General features: G+C 40.2%; 1 protein-coding gene across 3 annotated transcripts in view; it reads right to left on the reverse strand.

Annotated features, from left to right (window-relative positions):
• atrnl1a (attractin-like 1a) overlaps positions 1 to 22,127 on the reverse strand; it is a 241,016-nt gene that overhangs the window by 105,932 nt on the left and 112,957 nt on the right. For all 3 annotated transcript variants that reach the window (XM_019263833.2, XM_019263831.2, XM_027278322.1), the window contains 3 exons: positions 16,725 to 16,819; positions 15,900 to 15,978; positions 13,545 to 13,702 (listed from right to left, as the gene is read on the reverse strand). In XM_019263833.2, the coding sequence (XP_019119378.1) occupies positions 13,545 to 13,702; positions 15,900 to 15,978; positions 16,725 to 16,819 (332 nt within the window). The remainder of the gene's footprint in view (positions 1 to 13,544; positions 13,703 to 15,899; positions 15,979 to 16,724; positions 16,820 to 22,127) is intronic.

Below are 22,127 nucleotides of genomic sequence, written 5' to 3' on the forward strand. Positions count from 1 at the left end.
GCGTACCACTACAACAACGAAACAAATAAGAAGAAAATTAAGACCTATAGGGTACAAAGCAATTTAGGACAGTTACAGTAAGATAAGCACCAGATATAAAAGTAAAAAGTAAAAGGGAGTGATCAGACTCAGCAGTGAATGGAGAGGCACCTTAGGTAAAACCAGGCTAAAGAGATGTCTTAAGTTGTTTTTAAAAATGTCTACAGAGGTGCAGTCCTTCAGATCCAGAGATGGGGGCCGCAGTAGCTAAAAGCGGCCTCACCAAACTTCAGGTTTACAAAGCAGAATTTAAGAACAGTTGCAGTAAAAGTAGATAAGACCTGTACAGTAAATAAGCACCAGATATAAAAGTAAAAAAACCTCTTTGTGGACGTTCTAGGGACAACTAGGAGTCCAGATGCCGAGGATCTGAGGGACCTGCTTGGTACATGCTTCTGTAGCGTGTCACAAAGGTAGTTCATACCAGTGCAGGGCTTTTAAAATGGGGGTTATGTGTGCCCTCTGTCAGAGCCAAAGGTATGTGTTAGGTGTATAGGTGTTCCTGATAGGCTTTGTTAAGTTCAGGCAAGTTAAACTACTTTGTAACTGTCTATCACCAGCCTGGTTACAAAAATCTAAAGCTGCCTGTTGGCACAAATTCCTTATTTTAACCTTGGCCCTCTATTTTCATGGTGGTTTAACTTCTTCACTTTTGTGATCTCAACAAAAGCACACTTCATTTCATGAGAAATATTTCTGTGAAATAAACACAAATAAAGTTACATATTATTCTTATTTTCACAGTAACAACTACACTGCTTTTTCTTTGTAATCTGCAGAACGCTTCAATGTTTCCCCTGAGCTGTTTCATCAGAAACCATCCCTGCCTGCAGACCTGCACTCTTTTTTTCATTCAATTTCATTTTTAAACGAAGAGGTGAACAGCCGCATATATATTTCATTTTAACTGCCTTTAAAGTCTTGTCGTTTCCTTTATGAAACTTTTAAGACGATGTCAAAGTGGTACGGCTGAGGGCGCTGATGTGAAAATTAGCATATGACATCATCTGATCCTCATGACAGGTGGACTGCCAAAGATCCATTTTTAAAATTAGTCAAGCCCCTGGTGCAGCACTGCAGCAAGCAGACACTACGAAGTATAAAAAAAAATACCGATCACAGGCATCACAATACATTTGACAGCAATATATTTCAAGCATGTTCAACATGGGGATACCTTTAAATGGCTTTAATAGCCGGAAAGGCTGTGTCTTTGTCTTGGCTGAATCCTCTGAGACTAGTTGGGAGGGGAAGAGAGAAAGAAATGGGCCAGAATGGGCTTAAGAGGTTTACCGGCATTTGTGCAGCAGGTAAAATGGCCTGACAGTGAAAAACCTGCAGAAAAGCTGATTTTGGTCCAGAGGGACGCAGCATTAATACAGGCATCAGGGAGAAAAGAGGCTGGCTTTGCATTCAGGCCTCCGATGCAGCAATTTACATCATTACCGCCTGACAATATAAAGACTTATTATGGATGTGCAGTGCACACACACACACACACACACATACACTAACTCTGAAAGAAAAACAAAACACATCCATGCACAGTGGATAAACATGCATTCGAAAAACTTCCCGATAAATATTCATAAGAGGCAAGGCACGAAAACACAATCTAGCAGAGTGTACTACATTGTGAACATTACACTTAATATAGCAAATTAATACAGACTCCAACATTCCTCCTAATTTATCTCTCCCACGCACACACACACACACACTCACTCACACACTCACACTTTCCAGTCGCACAACACACGCCAGCCAACAGCCATCATTTCAATTTACAACAACTGCAGTCGTTAAAAACAACTATAATCAATAAGCTGTTTAGACCACACCCTTCTCTTCCTGATCCACCACCACCGCAGAGCCACACACACACACACACACACACACACACACACACACACACGTCTGACCCCGTTACAAACACGTACGCATGATGCGAGCTGAACGCACACAAACAAAGAGCGCACACATTACTGTAAACATGGAAAAATTAATGCAGTGATAAATCTGTTCTGTGGAACTTGTCAGAACTGGTTTATTTTAATATAATATATATCAAATATATATTATATATATATATATATATATATATATATATATTATATAGATATATTATATATATATATATATAGATATATATATATATATAAATAGATATTATATGTATAGATATCTATAGTTATAAGCCAGAGGGTAGTGGGTGATAGAATGTGGCGTTCCAGCTGACGCAACATCAGGAAGAAGGAACATGAGAAACTTGAGAAGTATCAAAGGTTGAAAGAGCAGCTGGAACGGATGTGGAAGGTCAAGGGTTGCGTGGTCCCCGTGGTAGTGGGGGCACTTGGGGCAGTAACCCCCAAACTGGGAGAGTGGCTCCAGCAAATCCCAGGAACCACATCTGAAGCTTCAGTCCAGAAGAGTGCAGTCCTAGAAACATCGAAGATACTGCGCAGAACCCTCAAACTCCCAGGCCTCTGGTAGAGGACCCAAACTTGAGGATGACACGGATACCACCCCGCCGGGGTGAGAAGGAGATTATTATATATCTATGTTTTTCTGGACATTATGTTTCCTAAATCTTATATGTGAGGACTAAACTATTATGGAGTACCCTACAGATGCAATGCCACATGTAGGCAACAGAAACAATCTGTGAACACTGACATGTCGTCACCTTCTAAATTGGTTTTAACTTGTCAGCAAACAGTTTATGCATCCAGCAGTTACAGTACGCTCTGCTTTTGGTCTCTACCAACTCCTGAGGGAAATATCTGTCTCTGTCTGCTGTGTGCTGCTCAGCAGGTCGCGTACGGAGCGGTTTTTAGAGCTTCTGCCACCTCGTGCTCCTGAACATGAGTCCTGAGAGCGTTCAGAGGGAAACCCAAAGAGTAAAGTTGTGACCTGCAGAGCTGAAACACTCACTATGAAGCTCCATAGATACATAAGAGGGAAGCTAAAGAACCGAGCTAAAGAATCCTCTCACATTGTCATTTGAAGCAGTTATTATAGACTTCTTTATTCTTCATGTCTGTTTATAGTGTGTCTTTTAAAGGTAATCAGCACTAGGTGTTAAGTGGGTTCAGTTTAACCCTGTGTAACATGTAGCGAGCTGTCTTCACTATAAAATTGTCACAACGAGGAGCTCATGAAGTCAGAAAGCATCCCCAGTCGTCTATGAATGTGTAGGAGGCATCTGTTCATCTGTGATTCTTTCTCATAAAGTTTTAAGTTCCCATGAGTTTTGGAAACATTTCTTACATAAAGATTTTACAATCGTCCTGAGCACTGAGATGTTTTCGAAAAGAGTTACCTGATCAGTAAACTAAAGAAATGTTTGCTTTACACAGTGTGCGCACCACGAGTTACCTGGAAATTACTGAATCCTCGAAGCATATTCACCTCTCAGATTTAAAACTGCGTGTTTAATGTGCGTCTGCAGCACAGTGTGTGATGACTAACTGCTGACACAGAGCTGGTTCTGATACAGAATATAACTCGAGGAAATGGTGCAGGGATGACAGAATACAAAGAGAAATGGCTACAGATGGGGATTCTGTGACAAATAAACACTGAAATAACCACACGGAGCAAACAGCTGCTGTGTTCTTTCCTATAGAATATAATTGTTTCGAGATCAGAGGTCAACTGACTGTTCAGGGGCAATTTTTTTCTTTTAATCTCGAAGCAAGAACAGCAATTACCACAGGAGAGGGACAGGGACCGATGAGGGGACAGAGGTAAGAGATGAGAGGAACAGGAATGACGTAAAGAGGACACCAAGGACCTTGCTTCTATAGTCCAGCCATTACTGAAGGGCTACAGTGGCCCTCTGGGAACAAGGCCTTGAGCTGTGACAGCAGTGGGCTGTCTTTTATTTCCCTAACCCTGAACTCAGGACTGCTTGTTAAAACCTGGAATGAAAAAAGGTGTTTGGCTAATCAATAAAAGAAAGGAGAGCAACAAAAGCAAAGTAAATGGAAAGAAAGAGCAGTATGACGGGTCAAGAAGAGATTCTACGGAGAAGCTGTGGCAGAAGATGAATGAGGACTGGAAGATGATGAGAAGGGAACAGGAGAGGAGACGATGCTGGGTAAAGATAAAGCAGCAGGAATCGGTTCATTTACTCTCCTTCACTTCATCCGCGACAGGGCTGCAGGCTGCTCATACACACTGGGTGGAAGGCAGGAAAACCGGATCGTCACTGACACACACTTGCTCATAACTGTTTAAAGGACAGCACGCAACAAAGAAATGTGGCTGCACTGGCCTCTGTAAGTTGATATTACCTCTTGAACCACTGACACTACAGTACAACTACACTTGACTGCTGCAGACGTCATTAGCTGGCAGTGCAAACTAGATTATTAGACTATTATTATAACAGTGGCTCTTTAAACAATCTGAAGTATGAAAATTAATTAATGACATGACACTTTTTTTTGGCCTTTTCAAGCATTATTTTCGATAGACAGCTGAAGAGTGACAGGAATGCGGACAGAGACAAGGACTGAGCCTTTGTACACGGGGTGGCTGCTCTACCAACTGAGCTAAACACCGTCCCTAATGACATGACACTTAAATGGAAAATAAAAATGAATAATAATTTGGTTAGAAACTCCTCCAAGAAGAAAATAGAAGCAAATCCCTTTTAGTTTTTATTGTAACGCCGATCGACATAATGAGGAAATATTCATGTTTATGTTGATGTTGAAGGCCAAGCACTGGCAAGCTTTGTTCTAATAGAGAAAGAGTCAGAAGTGACTTCAGAGACAAAATATTTCATTATCATTTAAAAAAAAATCAGATCAAAGTTCTTCTGTTGCCTAAACCTGACCAGAGACTTGAGTTTGTACGCAAACCCAGGACTCTGCTGACACAGTCCTGCACTTTGTATGGCCGCCATTCACTGGAACCCCAACCTGGAAGTCCGGCGGGCCACATAAATCCACGTAAATGTAAATGTTCATACACTCATCAAAGTGTCATTGAACATAAACCAGGCAGCAATTACATTTGTCACCGCAGCGTGGTTATGAAAAATAATTTAGTAATAAACAAATGTAATTTCTGGAGAATATATGAGTTCCATCAATTGTAATTCTATTAATTTAGTCATTCATTCCCACAATATTTCTCCATCTTGCAATACCAAATAATTTATGTTATAGCATAACAGCATACAGCCTTCAACAAGGCACTTCAAAGATTAAAAACAGCCCAAACTTAAAGTATGTCTTAAAATTTTAGTACAAGATCAAACTATATTAAATTCAACCATCCAAAGTAATGTTGTTTTACAGTTATGTGGCATCTAATTGAGAAGAAAATTCAATATTTTCAGACTTTTCATGGTTTTTATTGTGACTTTGGGTAGTTTGTGTTTTCCCTGTCAAACAGGTTTGAAGTAGTTGTACAGCACTCTGTTATACACTGATTTTACCTAGAAGAAGAAGAAGATATACTTTATTAATCACACTTTTTACACTCAATTTATTTACATGCATTTTAACCCAGATACACACACACATGCAGTACAAGGCATAGACATGCAATTCTTCAAATTTCCACCTTCCATATTTGGTCCATGCGGGACTTGAAGCCAAGTCCCAATAGACTGAGCTACTGCCGGCCCACCTTACAGTGTTTTTATTCCTGCAATAACTAAGTCAAGTTAAGAACACATACGTTAACATCAGCATGTTTACAAATGCAAATGTGAATTTCCCAGGGACCAACATGTGTTAACTACGCATTCTTCCTTCTCATTTGCATATTCATGAGGACCTAATGACCAAATTGAGGCAGTTGCCAAATGCCGCCTCCACCTACATGCTATGCAAATGAATCCAGCTCTGCCATATGTGAAGGAGCTCCTTTTAACAGGTGCTTAGGAGCCACTTCTGCGTCAATCTTCAGCTCAACAAACTGCAGGGAAAACTCAACATGATATAATCCCAGAGCAGTCGGAGAAAGTCTTTCCACTTGACACGTCTGATTTTCATTTGTTGTTTATGTCATCTCCCTCATGATGTCATGTTCAATTATCTCTCTCACTAATCACTCGTCATCAGTAACTCGCTAGAGTCTGATTAAACAGTCGAGTCTTCCAAATAACTGCCAAATGCCTTGTAAAAAAAGCGGATAAATGTCTCCTTAAATGAGCTCAAAGTGTGAAGTATGTCTTTATGCAGTATACTGCTGGATAAAGGCAATATTATGTCATGGGAGTGCAACAGATTGTAAACAAATGATGTCATGTCACTGCATTAATCAGCAATTTACACCTTTATATTCCATATAAAGGTATTTTTTGATGCTTTACATGACCTTATTTTACTTTCAGAGTGTAATAAATATTCACTCCTATCACTGTTAAACCATTAAAATGTTACGCTGTTTAGACACTGAACTGTTATTATCATTTCACCAGTTTCTGATGGTCAAAAGTCAAAAGGATGGTGTGCTATATCGACTTTCGGAGACCTGTAGTTTAAGGTGTAAGTCCCTGGTTAGACTGGTGCTCAAAGCTTGGTGCAGGGCTGGTTGAATAGGTGGTAGAGTAGTAGTGGGCTGCTAGAAGTCACAAATGGCCATTGCAGTCACTCAACTGAACATTAAAGTAACAGTCTCGAAGATCTTCAAACGATTTTTGCGGGCGTAACTTTGGATCTCACTTCCAAAGAGAAGTGAGATCAGTTAGTTGGCAGCGTTAACCTGGATGCCACAGCACCACCAAGTTCACAATACTGCAAATGCACGGGCTTTTATTAGTGATCTGTAGGCACAGTCACCGTCGTGATAACTCATTCAATGATAGATTGTGATTTAACAGGCATTTATTTCAATGAAAATCTTCAAGACAAAGAGTTGTACCATCAACTCCAGTTTCATACCTCGCTGCAGATTATGTCGTGTCTCTTTGGTGGCGCAGGATATCATTTTTTTCTATATATATCTTGTGGGGTAAAGAAGGGTGAAATAAAACTCTTCATTCTCTCAAAGATCAGCACTGTCAAAATGCAATTGATCAGCGGCACAGAATTTACTAGTCAAAGTTCACCCGAGTTGAGCGAAAGCAAAAACTCTGCACAGATTTACTTTTTTTTCCTCTGATCCACTGATCACAGAGACTCAATTCAAAGACCCAAAGTCCGATTTCAGAACCCAAAATTTTGCTGTTATGAATGATGGCGTGGCCGGGCTCTAACACAGACCCAGTATGTATTCCCACGCGACCATATTATAATTTGTTCTGATGTTGCTGCTGACTTCCTGTCTGGTGAAATGGGCAGCACTTAGCCTTCACTCTTCTCGTCCACCCTATGGAACATAATACTGCCTCAGTCAGATGCATCAGATAGACCTTGCTCTATGTCGGTGTGTGTGTGTGTGTTGTATTGGTCAACTTCTGTTTTAATCCAATAAAGGACACTTTGTAACAGACATGATAAGAGAGGGTGTTTCTGTGCATGTGTGTGTGTGTGTGTGTTTCAGATATCTGATTAGGGGAGGCATCCTATTTAATGATGGCAGGAGCAGAGGATAAATAAGTGACTAAGCGCTGAACGGCAAATCAAATCCACCAGCCCCTGGTTCGTCTGCAACAAGATGGCTGCTAACCTCTGACAGAAGGCTTTTAATCAGCTGATCTATAGGTTGTGATGCAGAGGATGGAGACAGATGAAGCGGACACAAGAACAAATGTGTACTGTTCAGCAAAAAAACACAAATTAGATATTAAAAAGAGCAGAAAGCGTGTTTTGTTCATGCTGTCGATTGTAATTCAGCGCCTGAGACATAAAGGTTGGAAACAAAAGGCTCGTCGCGGTCGATTTTTAAAAAAAGTTATTACGGTCCTTTTGTTGTTGAGATAACATTTTCTGCTAAATTACAAACAGAGTTCAAATTAGAAACAGTTACGGTCTCAAATTATACAACGTCTGGCTAAATTAACAGTTAGTTATTTCAAAACAGAGAGCTGAGTAGAAAAACTGGGTCATGTTCCCATAATGTTTGTGGGCTCAATCAATAAAACATGATTTTTTGATTAGAAACAAATCCAGGCCGGTCCTAGTTTGTGGAAATATGGTGCCAAAACGAACAAATTACGGTGCTGATTTGTATTCGCCAGTGACATATCTTTATTTAATTACATTCAGGTCACATCGTATATGATTTCTATTGATTTTCTGCACTTTCGTAATTGAAGTTTCACCAGATGAGATATACGGCATTTGCAATGTGGGACATAATGGAAGTAAAGCTCTGCGAGTCTAAAATTTAAAGCTATTAAAGTCAAAGTTCTGAAACAACAAATGAATATTTCAAATGAATAATCTGCATGTGATAGATCTTTACTATTTCCTAGGATGGAAACATGTGGAGATATATCTGTCCATGACGTAATGTGTGTGTGTGTTTGGACTGCTAAAGGGATCCTGAATAATATCCAGGCTGATGCCTTCGTACATTTAAACCGTGAACACTCTGGTAAATGTTGTGTCACGATGGTGAGTGCGGCAAAGTGAGGACGAAGGTGCAAGGTCAGCATGACAGAACCATTTAAAATCTGTTCCAGCAGAACGACCATTCCCGACACCTCCCTGAGCCTTACAACCAGCCCTCAGCTCCCTGCTGATGTCAGGACGCTGCCAGGAAAACACTCACAGGTCACATTAGTCTGCGTGCATATACTGGATATGTGTCTTTCCATAGTTTTCTATCTAGTTTCAGACCTGCTGGATGAGGTCACTTTGCTCTGATCGTGGGGTTATTTTTCTGATGAACTGCTCTACATTTTATTTCATTTCATAAGTCTGTTTGCTGCATGTCTTGCTATTTTACAAATGGCTTTTAGGCAATCAGCATTACTCGTCATGTTCCAACTTTGCTATTAACAGCAGTCATTCACATCTTTCATACCCAGTCCTCCACATTTCTCTCATTTCCCCCATCACCTGGACTGGCCCACCCATCCACACAGCTGCTCTGCATTTATCTGGACTTCTCTGCCCATCTCCTCACATATACCGGCATTTCTCATCAGCCTTTACAAATACCAGTTAACTTCCTTTGTTCCATCATTAAGTCAAGCTGTGTGCACAATGTCTTGTTCTCTAGCTCCTTCCTGTTTTTCCGTTGATCCTCAGACATGTTACCTCAGTGTTTACTGGACTTTTTGATTATTGCCTGCTGCTTGATGGATTTGTTTACCAGTTTGAAGTGCCTTTTTCTGGTTTTGACCCATGTCTGTCTCAGCATCCTGGAAACCTGCGTACCCCCATTCTGTTGAATTGCAACAGCCCTGCCTAAAATATCTGCCTTTCATTGCTACCCCTGTTTTTCTGTTCTTTTGCCTGCCGGCCATGACAGTTTTAATGGTTTGAACCAATGAATAAACAGTCTTAGTCAAAAAAAAGGCAGCGTATAAAAATCTTGACTTTGTTTTTTTTTTTTTTGTTGAAAGTTGAAAATGTTTTTTGAGCAAGGGGAAAATAATCCGTGCTCTTTGACAGGACATAAAGAGGCTTTCTCAGACAAAAAGAAGAGATATAAAAATAAGTAAAACAGTGATTCATGTGCCATCAGTGAGACAGCGCTGTCACTCTGCAAGAAAGTTGACGACAGAATTCATTTCAGCAGAGGCCTACGGTAAAGTTTGGGTAACCCGAGGGTTCCTGTGGATTAAAGAAGGACCTGACATCCAGACCATGTGAACTATGTCTGTTTATCAGTGCGTGTGTTTCTTTCACTACCACAAACTACATCAAATTTGGTGTTTCTACTGCCAGATTTTGACACATACACAACTAAAGGGTCACTAAAAGAAGAGAAAGAGACTGATGATGATAATAGATGGAAGGTCATTAAGAGTAACACATAACTATTCCACATTTCCTGACCGGTAGCTGTGGGGATCTGTTGCTGCTGTGAGGTGTTTGTGCTGTTTTGGTTGCGTGTGTGTGCACAGGTCTATTAGATCAAATATATCATACTGGGTCATTACCAATTCTCAGGACAATTTCTCATGCTCGCCCTGTTCTGGCGTCAGAAGCCACCAAGGTCACAAGACCGGACGCCGAGTGCTTCTCGTGTTACACACAGGCGCATCTGACATGGCGGAAAAAATCGGCACTCATTGAGGTAATTATCATATCACCTTTCAACCAGCAGATATATGGAGCTCTGATAATGCTGCATTAATGGGAAATGCATATAAGGAGGATCAATCGATGGACAAACGACCCTTAATGAGGTGCAGGACACTCTGTAATATTTGTCTACAACAAATGGCTGTGATAACACAAGCTGCTTGGGATTAGACTTCAAATTATGATTCCACTTGATCTCAGTACATTTTATCTTGGGTTTCGGGAAACACGTCAATTAGAAAAACATTTTACCATTGTTGAATACAAGTGACTCCATTAGCAGCACCATTTTTTGTTGTTGATGTGAAACCTTATGGCAGTAGTACCTTGCAAGGCAACGCACAAGCTTTAATCACTCAAGTGTAACCTTGTTTGGCAACTGCATACTCTTCATCCTCATCGGATAACAGCTAATAACAGCGGAAATAAAATTAAAAACCTTAAATGTACGGTCATAAATTGTCACCTAGTGCAACAGTATGACTCTTTTTTTACGTCAAACTGGCAACACGTCTTCAACAGGCGAGTGCCAAAGCCACGTCCTATTTTGGGGGAAAGGTATAAGCACTATGTTCACAAATGGTGAACAAACAAAGCTTTCACGGTGAGATTTCATACACATAAGATGCATTAATACTTACTGTCAGTGTGGTAAATCGCTAACAAAGCCAGCCTGAATGGGACTACAGTCTACAGTCATAGGCTAGAGGAACCAACGTGAACTAAATCTCTGACCACATAATCCAGTTGATTATTAACAGGTTGGTTACTTACATCTGTATAGATGTCCAGTTTATAAGCAATGTACTGGCTACTGTATTGGGTCAGTGATCCAATGACAGGGAAAGATGGAAGGAGTTTACGGGCTTACCGCTTAATCATAATCAATCAAGTTATCGCAAACGTTCATATTCAGGCAAGGCCACAAAGTCATTAATCGACATGTCTATAAAACAAAGTCTTAACATGAAAAGGATGTATAATACAAACTGTAATCCAAAGTACCTTTATGTGCCAGTGTGAGATATATAATTTTAATAGTTTTTGGATAACATGGAGTTTAATATATTGTGATAAACCAGGCTGACAGCACCTGTGTGATGATTTTAGATTAAATTTAAATAATCCCCCCTTTCAAAGCACAGCCTTTGGGGTTAATGCGTGCATTTTGCCCTCAAGTCTCTTCATAGGATTTATCGATGGAAATAAAAAGATGAATTAATGTGAGCGTTATACTATAAATATTATTTATAAATCAAATGAGCTCCAGCGTGAGGCTTCATTTCATGTCTCAAACAGTATTTTAATTCTGTATTAACTTTATGTAACCGACCAGCTACCGTAGTCCTTCCCATTCATCATTCTCCCATCCAATCTCTCCATTCATCAGTCCATCCATCCATTCATCCATCCATCCATCTTATGCTTTATGTCTTTATCCGTCTCCAGACCTGCTGTCCTTCTCCCTCAATCTGTCAATTAGGCAGTCTCCGTTTTCTCAACACTGGACATTTTGACTGTACTGGAGAGTCTCAACATCAGTTAACCAGCCAGCCTGTCTTCACTCTCTCCTAATTTCTCCATTCTGTCACTTCTTGACTCCATCCATCAGCACACAGCCCGCACCCTGCATGACAGTCATCTTAAAATATCACCGCTAAAAGTCTACTTCAATTTAATGGATCATAAGGCCGGTGCGTGAATATTTAGTGTGTGTGGCTGCCGCCTGGAGATTTAATCCGGTGCTGCATAATTGATGGAGAGACATTGGAAAACTCACAGATCATTAAATGTGGTAGCAGATTTGCCAAACACTTTTCAGAATAGTTTATGCTCAACGTCCTGTCAGGGCTATATGTTTTGCTGAGAGACAGCTCCTGAAAAACTGGAGATGATGATGACAATGACGACGACGATGATGACGATGATGCACGCGCTTCACTGACGTACTTAGGAAGGAGATTCGATATAACTGTACGATATATTTAACTTATAAAGTAATGTTTGTTTAGTTTTTGCCAATTACAACATGACTAACCTTTAGTAAGAGTTAAATCTTACATCATTAAGGGCTTAAACTTAATCTTGACAATGTTCTTCTTTCTTTGACTTTAAGAACAGTGATGTTCCAAAAAAGCAAAAGCAGTTTTTAAACTTGTAGGAGGGAAATATTGTTATATTCTAATAGTAAACCAGATGTCGTAGTGAATGCAATAAACTTCATGTCTAAAACATTGGAAAGATTGCAGAAAATTCTCTTGGCAAGCACAAGAAATATTAATTTGACAAACATCGGTTTATTGGAAACGGATGTCTGTCAAACAGAAAGTTTGAATCAGTTCATTATATAAATATTAAAAATCTCTTGGCTTGCACTAAACGTGACAATCATTCTAATATGCTATTAAATTCAACAGACGTGTGTCTTGTATTGTGTTATTCACTGATTAATTCTATAACTTCATTATTCCCAAAGGAAAATTGATTTACAGTGTGGGGCAAAGAAACAGCAACCAGAAGAAATTAACACCAAATTAAAGACACAAGTAATTTAATGGGGAGCACTTGCACAATGCAGTGAACTAAAGTCAATTTACAACCCAACACGATGAGCATTTCTTTCCTTTCTTGGATTCAGATTTGTCAGAGATCAACTTGACAGTCAGCTTCACTCTGTGGCCTTCCCTCCTGTAATTTAAACACCTACTTCACATCAAAAGTCATCATTACCATCATCACCCAGTTCAGCATCAGAGTTCTCTCTTTGTGATCACATATTGTAGAGATTAAAAAGAACATGAAGAACCCTGAGCTGATTGTGGAAACAGCACAACCCGGCTCTAATAATCACAGCAGTGATTTGTTTCTTGTAACAACCGAACTGTTTTCTTGCCCAACTTTTGTCTTCAGTTTTCAGTTATTTCGGATTCCTTCTTTCTCTGTTTAAGTATCTGTATCCGTCTTTGTGGGTTTACATATTTGTTGCCTGTAGCAAAGGAACAATCGGTCGATAAATCAGGTGAATCAATTTTTTGTTTATGTAGTAGTTCTTCTGTTTTATGTGACTACAAATTGAACACCTCTGATTATGGTTCCTTGCCCCAAGTACTTTTTTGAAGACTTCAGCTTGGGCATTGGAAAATTTGATGGGATTTTTATTTATTTAGTTTCTTTGCTGTTCTAGAAAGAATAGAAGAGTGATGAATCAATAAAAATAATAAGCCTGTTGGTTTTCCTATTCACCAATGAGTTCAAATGATGTAAAACATCAGTTCTGCTGTCATTATCCTTCATCCTCCTCACAAACCAAACCGTGGAGCCTTCCCTAGTGGAGCCACTAACCTGGATCTTGATTGGCCAGCTAAAGTTGGACACGTAGACGTAGAAGGTGATGTTGTGGTGAAGTCTGAAGTTGAACTTTTCACATGAGAAGCTGTCACGGTGCTCCTTGATGTTGGTCCTCGCTATGATTGGCATCTCTTCACCTGAGATGGTGCCAGCTGTGAGAGACAGACGGCTTAAGAATGATGCAGCAGAGCAAAGTGTGAAAATGAAAGACAACAGTGAAGACGCTTCATACGGTAAAGAATAACTATATCATCAAGCCCTGAACTAGTTTACAACCCTAGAAGTCTTACAGTCTTTCACAGCTGTCTGGTGGGCGGCTCTCATGAAGGGGACAAACAGACCTTTGAGATTGTTTCTTGTATTTCTGCTCAAGTGCCTTCATTTATTGGAGATAAGCAATAGACAACATATCAACAGTAGCTTGTGGCCCAAAGGTAAAGGTGACAGAGTAAACATTCAAAGCCAGGGAAAGACATTGAGGGTCACATTTCTACGGATAAAGCTCTGTTATATGGTCAAACAAGTGTAAACCCAATTGGTGACGGCACAGTCCAGGACGAGCCCTACAAGTCGACAGATGGGTCAAACACATCAAAGGAAATATTCCCATTTTAGATTGTTCTTATCATGCTGATGTTCAAGGGTTACTTTATCTGATAAGTCAGGTTTTAATTAGTTATTTAGCGCTATAAAAGGACAGCTAAACTGTGCTTGTGGACTAGTCGGCCGGGTGTATGGACAAGGTTCGAACCCCAATCCCTACTGCATTGACTCTGGCTCTGGTGCTACATGGCAGTGGCCATATCTGGAGACATATTGTCCATTTTAATATATGTCAATGGTTGGGGTCAGGACCATTGAGATGAAGAATCCACTCCCCTCTCAGCTTGCCGTAGGCAGCAGTAGAGCAGCAAAAACAGCTTTCCAGTTTCAAACTATGCAGCCAGTTAAACAGTGACTCATCAGACAGGCTGCTTTCAGTGTGAACAACCTTGTAAAAGTGGCAAGCGAGCAGGTCGGATGAAAACTGTCTTGATTTTAAAACGTGAAAGCGTGCCTCTCGAGCAGGGGAAATTATTTTCATGACACCTCGTCGTAATTCAGAGCGAGCTTGTAAATTTCTGTCAGCGCTGCGAGTGGTCTGATTTCAGGATCCTTCAGCGCATTATCAGCAGTTCTGCGTTAATGGCTGAGTTTTTCAGACAGTCTGAATAAAATATTTCCACCTCCTGCTTTATCAGGGCTATTAAACACCCTTTAATAGTCTTCACACAATAACACACACACACACACAGAAGGCCCACGGTCCCAAATTGAAGAGGTTCTGGGCCCCAAGACACTGTGAGTGAAAGTAGAGCGCTTTTATCTTAATTAAAATCAGGAGGGAAAATTGAGAAAACACCCTACGCCAAAATTCAAAATAGCTTTTGATGTGTTTTGTCACGAGAGGGAATCCCTGGGAGGCGAACAGGAAGTGGATATGACCATTTTACTTAAAGAGGCTTGGCCACCAATAACAGAAACTGACTGTGGGATGTCTTTACAGATAGCTAAATGACAGAGCTGCAGAGACTACTTAACAATCAACCACTGTGGTGAAGTCAAATTACATTTTATGTTACTGCTCACTTTAAATTTCATTAGAGAGCACTGGAATGTCAGAGAAATGTCCAAATATAAAGACTAACAGTGTCTCTCAAAGAGAAAACTGCCTTTAACCATTTTACACCCAAAATTCAGGATGTAATATATCTCAACATTGTATGTTTTCACTATTCTCAGTCTTGTTAGAGATTTAAGTTCATCTCAAAGGCCCTGCAGACCCCAAATAGGTGTCTGTGGTGATCTAACACACCTGTCACATTTCTCAGGATGTCAAACCAGTTGGCACATCCGAGCTAGTGTTGACTACCTTTTCTGTCCATAGCATGTCGTGTGCTGTGTGTGTTACACCTGTGTTGGATGTTCAGTCAATTAATTTGCACCATATAAATTGGCAAAAATGCTGAACATTACAAAGTAGTGGCCTATCAATATCTTTTTTAGATAGATGAGTTGCTTCTTTGCCTTAAGTGCTTGTGAACTTGATGTCTTAGGCAGACAAATTGTATAACTTAAAGACTTATTTTGAACTCTTTAAAACTGTTGTGGATAATTATGGGTGCCTAAACAATAATTGTTAATCATGAATGCTAATGTTAATCAAACACAAACTGAGAGGAGGGTCTAATCAGCCTCTAAAACACCTCTTTGGATGTATGCTGGCTACTCCAAACAGACGGTGAAACAAAGAAAGACTGATAGAAAATGTATAAAAGAGAGATCTTAAGAAAAAAACGTGCCCTCTACCTGTTGAGCTTAAGGACCAGGTGATGTTGAGGTTGAAGTTGTTGGAGGCATTGATGGACATGTCAAGGTTCTTGTTGGCCTGCACAAAAAACACAAAGGACACGCGAGGTGAACTGATTGTGATGGAAGTGAAACACTGCAGGAAAGCAAATGATGAAGGCCTTGTGATGCATTCAGACACATCGTGAAGCAGATTCTTGTTGCAGTCGTTTCTTGGTTTATTTATTGCCTGCTGGGGTGGTTTGCACTTCATGTTCAGTATATATGGATGTTTTACTTATTTCCCTTCAGGTCTTCTGACCTTTTTGCACTTAGTTGTCTACGATCATGAAGTGCTTTGCTAAAAACATTTTAAACTCCTGCAGACTTTTCTATGCCTCAACTTGTGGCATCTATAGGGAGAATTCTAATCTTTTGGCCTCTTTCCTCATAGTTCCATCGATTCTGCATCGAAATACCACTTTTAACTGGATCTGAACAAACCTTTAGGCACCGAGAAGGAAAAACAGGTCTGATAAAATTGAAAAGAATTTAGATGTCTCTCACTGTCGACAGCAGATACATTTAGAGACCATCTTTGGGGGCATCTTGGTGATCAGATTGTTTATGCTGCATACCAAGTAACTACAAAATTCCCTGTTCAGTTTCAGCTGCAGGCCATCACAACATCTCTGTCCTGATTTTAAGTTTAGTCTTTAGTCCAACGTCTAATTAATGCACAAATACACACAATAGACACAATCAGTTGTTTGATTTTTAAATTATAAGAGAGCTGGATCACATTTACTTTAAAACTCATCTATCAATCAGATCTGTGTGGTTTACCTGTTCAGGTGTAGCCATGAAGTTGATGGCGGTGTAGTGGCGGTCATCTTCCTGAAGCAAGCTGAAGGTAAACTGGTAATCGATCAACAGGTTGTCTAGGCAACAGAGGGAGAGATAAAGAGAGAAAGACTGATGAAAAAAGAGAAAACCATGGACAAAACAAGAGATTTAGAAATCATTGTTTTAATCTATTAGCAGAGGTACATTGCTGCTCTATTTAAATGAAAAGCTTTAGCCAGTTAAATGTTTATCGTGATGAGATCTCAGTGATTATGTTCTTTTTGGGGTTTGTTTCAGTTTTTGGTGTGTTTGTTTTGCCTCTGATCTTATTCATTTTCCCTTTTAAGAACGCCAAACTCAATTCGGGCTGTTTTTTATTGACGACACCATCAAGCCCAGACAGATTTATGAAAGTAAACACATGGGAGATGCCGAGCATGTGTCGATATTCAATTAGGCGAATAAGGCTACAGTGGTGGATTTTTGCTCAAAGATCTCAATCAGTGACAAAATAAACAAGGGCAGCATATTTGATCACATGCTAAAGTATGAACACCGGCGCTCGCAACGAGGATGACATTTTCTTTGAGTGGTTTCGATCCACAGAACATCAGCAAGGGTCTAAATTATCATGTTCTCTCTGTGATTTAATCGTTTTTGAAAGCGGCTCCTGGAAGCGGCTCTTTGTTAGCAATACAATGGCCGAGGTATAGAGGGAATCACAGTGATTCAACATCTGGACAGACAGCAGGAGCCACGTTTGGGGTCACCTTGTCTGCATGCCTGATGGGGGAGGGGTGTAGAGGAAGAGAAGGAGGGGGACATCGAGGAGGAGGAGAAGAAGAAGAAGAGAGAAAGGAGGGAATGAGAGGATAACCATGGTCATGAGAGGGTAACGGGGTGAGAGGATGTTTTTTCTTAGTTAATCAGCATGACTCCTGAGTGCTAACCCTTCAGGGTGATCCAGGTGTTGCGTGATTTTTGCGTCCAAGGGCAGCTCAGGTTCAAACTGATTCAGGCAGCTGAAAGAAAAGTTCATGTTCTTTCACTCTGGATCCTGTTTTCATAGTTTGGCCCATGAGTTATTGTGATGTCCTCATCAGGACAGGTAGAACAAGTGACAAAGTGTTTTATAGACCAATAGAACCAACCATAACATGTGTATCCATGGTAATCAGATGCATAAAAACTTGGATTTAATGGATTTTGGCTGAATCTACTAATCCCTCTGTTTCTCTTCTGATACTACTCGGATAACTAAAGTAAGAACTAAGAGTAACAAACATTATGAAGTATTAAATTGATACCCCTGCTCACTTTGCACCGCCATGTTTCTACAGTAGACAAACCAAACACTGAACTTCAGCATCTTTTGCTTGTTTTGCAGCCACCATAGTTTGTCCTTCACACTATGCAGGAGAGGGTGGGGTGAGGAGGTTGCAATCAGCAACTAGACCGGGACATTATACCGCCACTAAATCCTACACAGCTGCCCTTTTAATAACAAGTGGAGACACTCAAACGCTGACACACTCTTCTTGGCTTCATCTCTTCAACTCTGCAATGATGACCAATATGTTTCATAAGGTGAGTATTCACAATATCACGATCCACTGTATCCGATTGTTGCATCACTACCCCACTTTCTGTCTCTTTCTAGCTCCACAGAGGAGTTGTTCAACAGTCAGCACCAGAGGACTTGCAGACAGTCAGACATGTCAGAAACGGTATGAATGTTCCCTGAAAAAGAACATCCAGTGCTGTTACAGGTAATCTGTTGCCGTCTGAAGCTGAGTGGCAGCAGTCAGGATAGACACCGGAGGAGCTTTTTCAACTTAAAGAGCAGAAAAACTTTGTGTCACACACTGCGGAGAGAGAGAAAAGAGAGATGTTTAGTCGTCACCTCGCTTTTATGCTTTATAATCCCGGGGCGTCACCAAGACGAAAGTAAATTATGTTTGACAAACACCCTTGTTTTGTTCAGCCTTCATGGCAAGTTAGCCCGAACAGCAGATATCATCAGATCAAAGACAATATTTTTTCTTAGCATCTCTCTCGTCCTCCCTCCCTTCCAGGCAGACGTGCACTGCTGCTGCTCGGTTGTTTATCCCATAAGGGTCTACTTCAGAGTATTTGGGGTTTTTTGTACTGTAATGGGGGACTGTGTGTGTGTGCAAATCTGCATGGGTATGTGTACAGTACGTTTGGGTATTTACCTCAATGCATTCTGTATGTACACGATTGTTCAGATGCTCTTTACAAGTTCAGAGTACAGCATGAAAAACGTACACCAGTCCCTTTGTATGTTTGATTTCGAGGCGGTTGGAAACAAAAAGCGTCAGCCAGGTTTAAAAGTTCATCTCGGCTAATTACAAATCCCATCTGAGAAATCTGACAGCAGTATCACTTAGGCAATTTCAATTACACGCGTACACGTGTGAATTCTCACTCTGGATGAATTGTATCAAGTTATCACTAAAGGTATTAACAATCCCCAGAAGAACTGAAATAGAAATAGTCCATGTCAATTTCTCAGGTTCACAGATGGGTGATCTTATTACCATAATATGTAAGCTGATTCAGCTTATATGAAACAAAACACTGATGATGGGAAATGAGAAGGTAGAAGAGAAAGCCCTCACCCGGAACGCAATCTGATACTCCAGCAGTTTGCTTCGAATAGAAATCCACAACAAGCATGAACTCACCTGCAATGCCAGTTTGTAGGAATCGCTCGCTGAAGTTTCATTTAATGCTTGTTAACAACTTATTATTTCCCATTTGCAACACCTCCCTGACGGAGCGCGGGCCAGACATTACAGCATCGCCTCGCTGAGGAAACAGATTAGAACCAGGGGAGTAAACACAAGGACAAGACAGATTCACTATCACACCTAAACGGAGGTTAAGGAAACCTGGAGATAATATATGCATGAGGTCAGGAGACCCTGATTTACAATGATCTGATAGATGGGTAGTCACAAAGTGTTGGACTCTGTTTACTAATTCTCAGCAGAATACACCTGAAAATCCATACATTTCTAGAGGTATAGCAGGCCATGGATCAGCACACTCGATATTCCTCTCTACATCTATATTTAAAGAACCAGAATGTAAGTTTAGTGGCATCTAGTGGTGTAGTTGCTGACTGCAACCCCCTCATTTGACCCTTTCCTTACCCATCCAAAGCCAAAAGAAGTAAGGGTCAAGTGTCAACTACCCCGCCCCAAGGGGAAACCATCGACATTTGCTACAATTGTGGCTCTGATTGAACCGGTATGTGACACGTGCACATTCAAGAATAAAGTACACAAATACAGCAATTGTTTTTTGTGCTACATTTAAAGTTTTAGAACAAATAAGTCAAATTTTCTTGTCACTTTAAATTGTTCACTCAAAGTTCTTATATAAATTGGATACTGTGGATCTTATTTCTGCAAATTACCTCTTATTGTTCTGTTCCCAGCTAGTGTGGTATGTTTTAACAACAACAACAACAACTTTGTTCTATCTGACATTAACTCACACAACCTCTGATTGTTTAGTAGACGCCAAGTGAGTTTTATTTAGATGTGGGTACTGGGTACTGAAGTTTGAGAGATCTAACACTAACAACCTCTGAGTTAGTGATGCACAAATAAAACACATATAATACTGTCATCACTGATGCTGCATTGCAATTATGTTCGTATTATCCTCGTTAGTCTGGTGTGTGGCTCATCCCAAAATATCACACACTGTATTAACATATATCAGACTCTTAATGCCCAAACTGATCTAAAATCAGTCATTTAATACTCTGTCAGGGTAACTATTGGATTGCAAAGAAGAAAAAAAAAAGTTTTTTGGCCTGATAGGACCAATTATTCCACGCTGGATAAGGGTCCAGACAGACTGCCTGTCAGCAAATATTGAGGCACCCTGGTCTGACGCCAGATCGTGGTCTAATGAACGGCCTTAGGCCAAGAATGTTGTTGAGTGCTGATCACTGCCATGAAATTACTTTGAGGTCTGAATTGGCCCCAACATTCACTCTCTCATATCCTATTTGTCTTTGTCTTCATTTCACCACTGTAAGAAGAAATATAATAGAAATTTGGGGATTTGACAAACCAACAATCTTCGATTCTCTTCATCCAGATTTTGGTCATGACATCATTATTCAATCCCATTTCGTGCTGTCTGTCACTAATTGTGGTTTTAATTGCGATTGTGAGGCTGTCAGTAAATGTCGGAGTCACTGTTGTTGGGCCTGACGAAGCTTTCCTAACACGCCTGAGGGCAGAAAGCGACACTGGCTGTGGACTGACTGGTGTTAGCTGATAATTCGACCGACTGTTGGTTTTTCTAGTGGAAGTGGTGGGACACTTGGTGGCCGTCCTTAATTAGACGTCCCTTGTAGCTGACTGTGATATAATATGACAGTGGTTCATTAAAGCGTTGTCCTGCTGATGCCTGCTCATAAATGCTAGCCTGACTGGGGGCAAACTCATTAAATAGCAAAGTTGCTTTTCATTAATTGACCGGTGGTTCAATATGACAGCGTTAACTGAACCAGAGCAGCTCTCTCTCTCTGCATTTTATCCCCGGGTGAGATGAGGAACACTGTCGGACATAGCCGGACACACACATTAATCAGTCTGATGAAAACATTTTCTGTATGTGACATGAATTCATTATATTTTTTTCATTTAATTGCATTAAGTTAATAAAGAAGCTGGCATTTTTTTCCTCTTCTGTTACTTCTATGACTTCACTTCCAACAGCAGATCTATCCCAAGGAACTCTAGGCTATATCCAAGAATGTCCTCACCAGAAAAAACTCTTAACACCCACTTTATTACTAACTGATGTTATCTTAATAGACAACCAATGGTGTGAAGAAACTTGATGTTGTTTTACTGCTGCAAACCTCTTACAAAACAGACGCCAACCTAATACATCTTGGTATTTATTCAGTGCTTTCAACAAGTGAAACATTTGGAAAGGATTTATGGTATGATGACAGGTTTATAACTGTAGACTGGAGTTTCCATCTCTTAATAGTCAATGTTGTTTTCTTTTAACCACAAACCACAACTTGTTCCTACCAGGTATATGTACTTTTAGTTGTCTAAAGTCAACTAGACCCTGAGACAGACGATTACAAACATCCATTGACAAACCTATTTTATTTTTTAGGTCTGAGGACTTCCTGACAGTATTTGTTGGCATAAGACAAAGTTGTTCTTGGTTTTGCTTCTTCAGGATTTGTTGATGAAAATAAAAGATACAATCACACAATCTTAATAAATCAATCTCGCCAGAGATTGAAATTGCTTGAAATGCTGTTTTATCAGATGTACCTGTAATAACAGTGCTTCTCCATCGCCTGTGACCGCTCGCTCTGAAATGTCAGACTGA

This window comes from Larimichthys crocea, chromosome III, assembly GCF_000972845.2.
Source record: "Larimichthys crocea isolate SSNF chromosome III, L_crocea_2.0, whole genome shotgun sequence".
Lineage (NCBI taxonomy): Eukaryota > Metazoa > Chordata > Actinopteri > Sciaenidae > Larimichthys > Larimichthys crocea.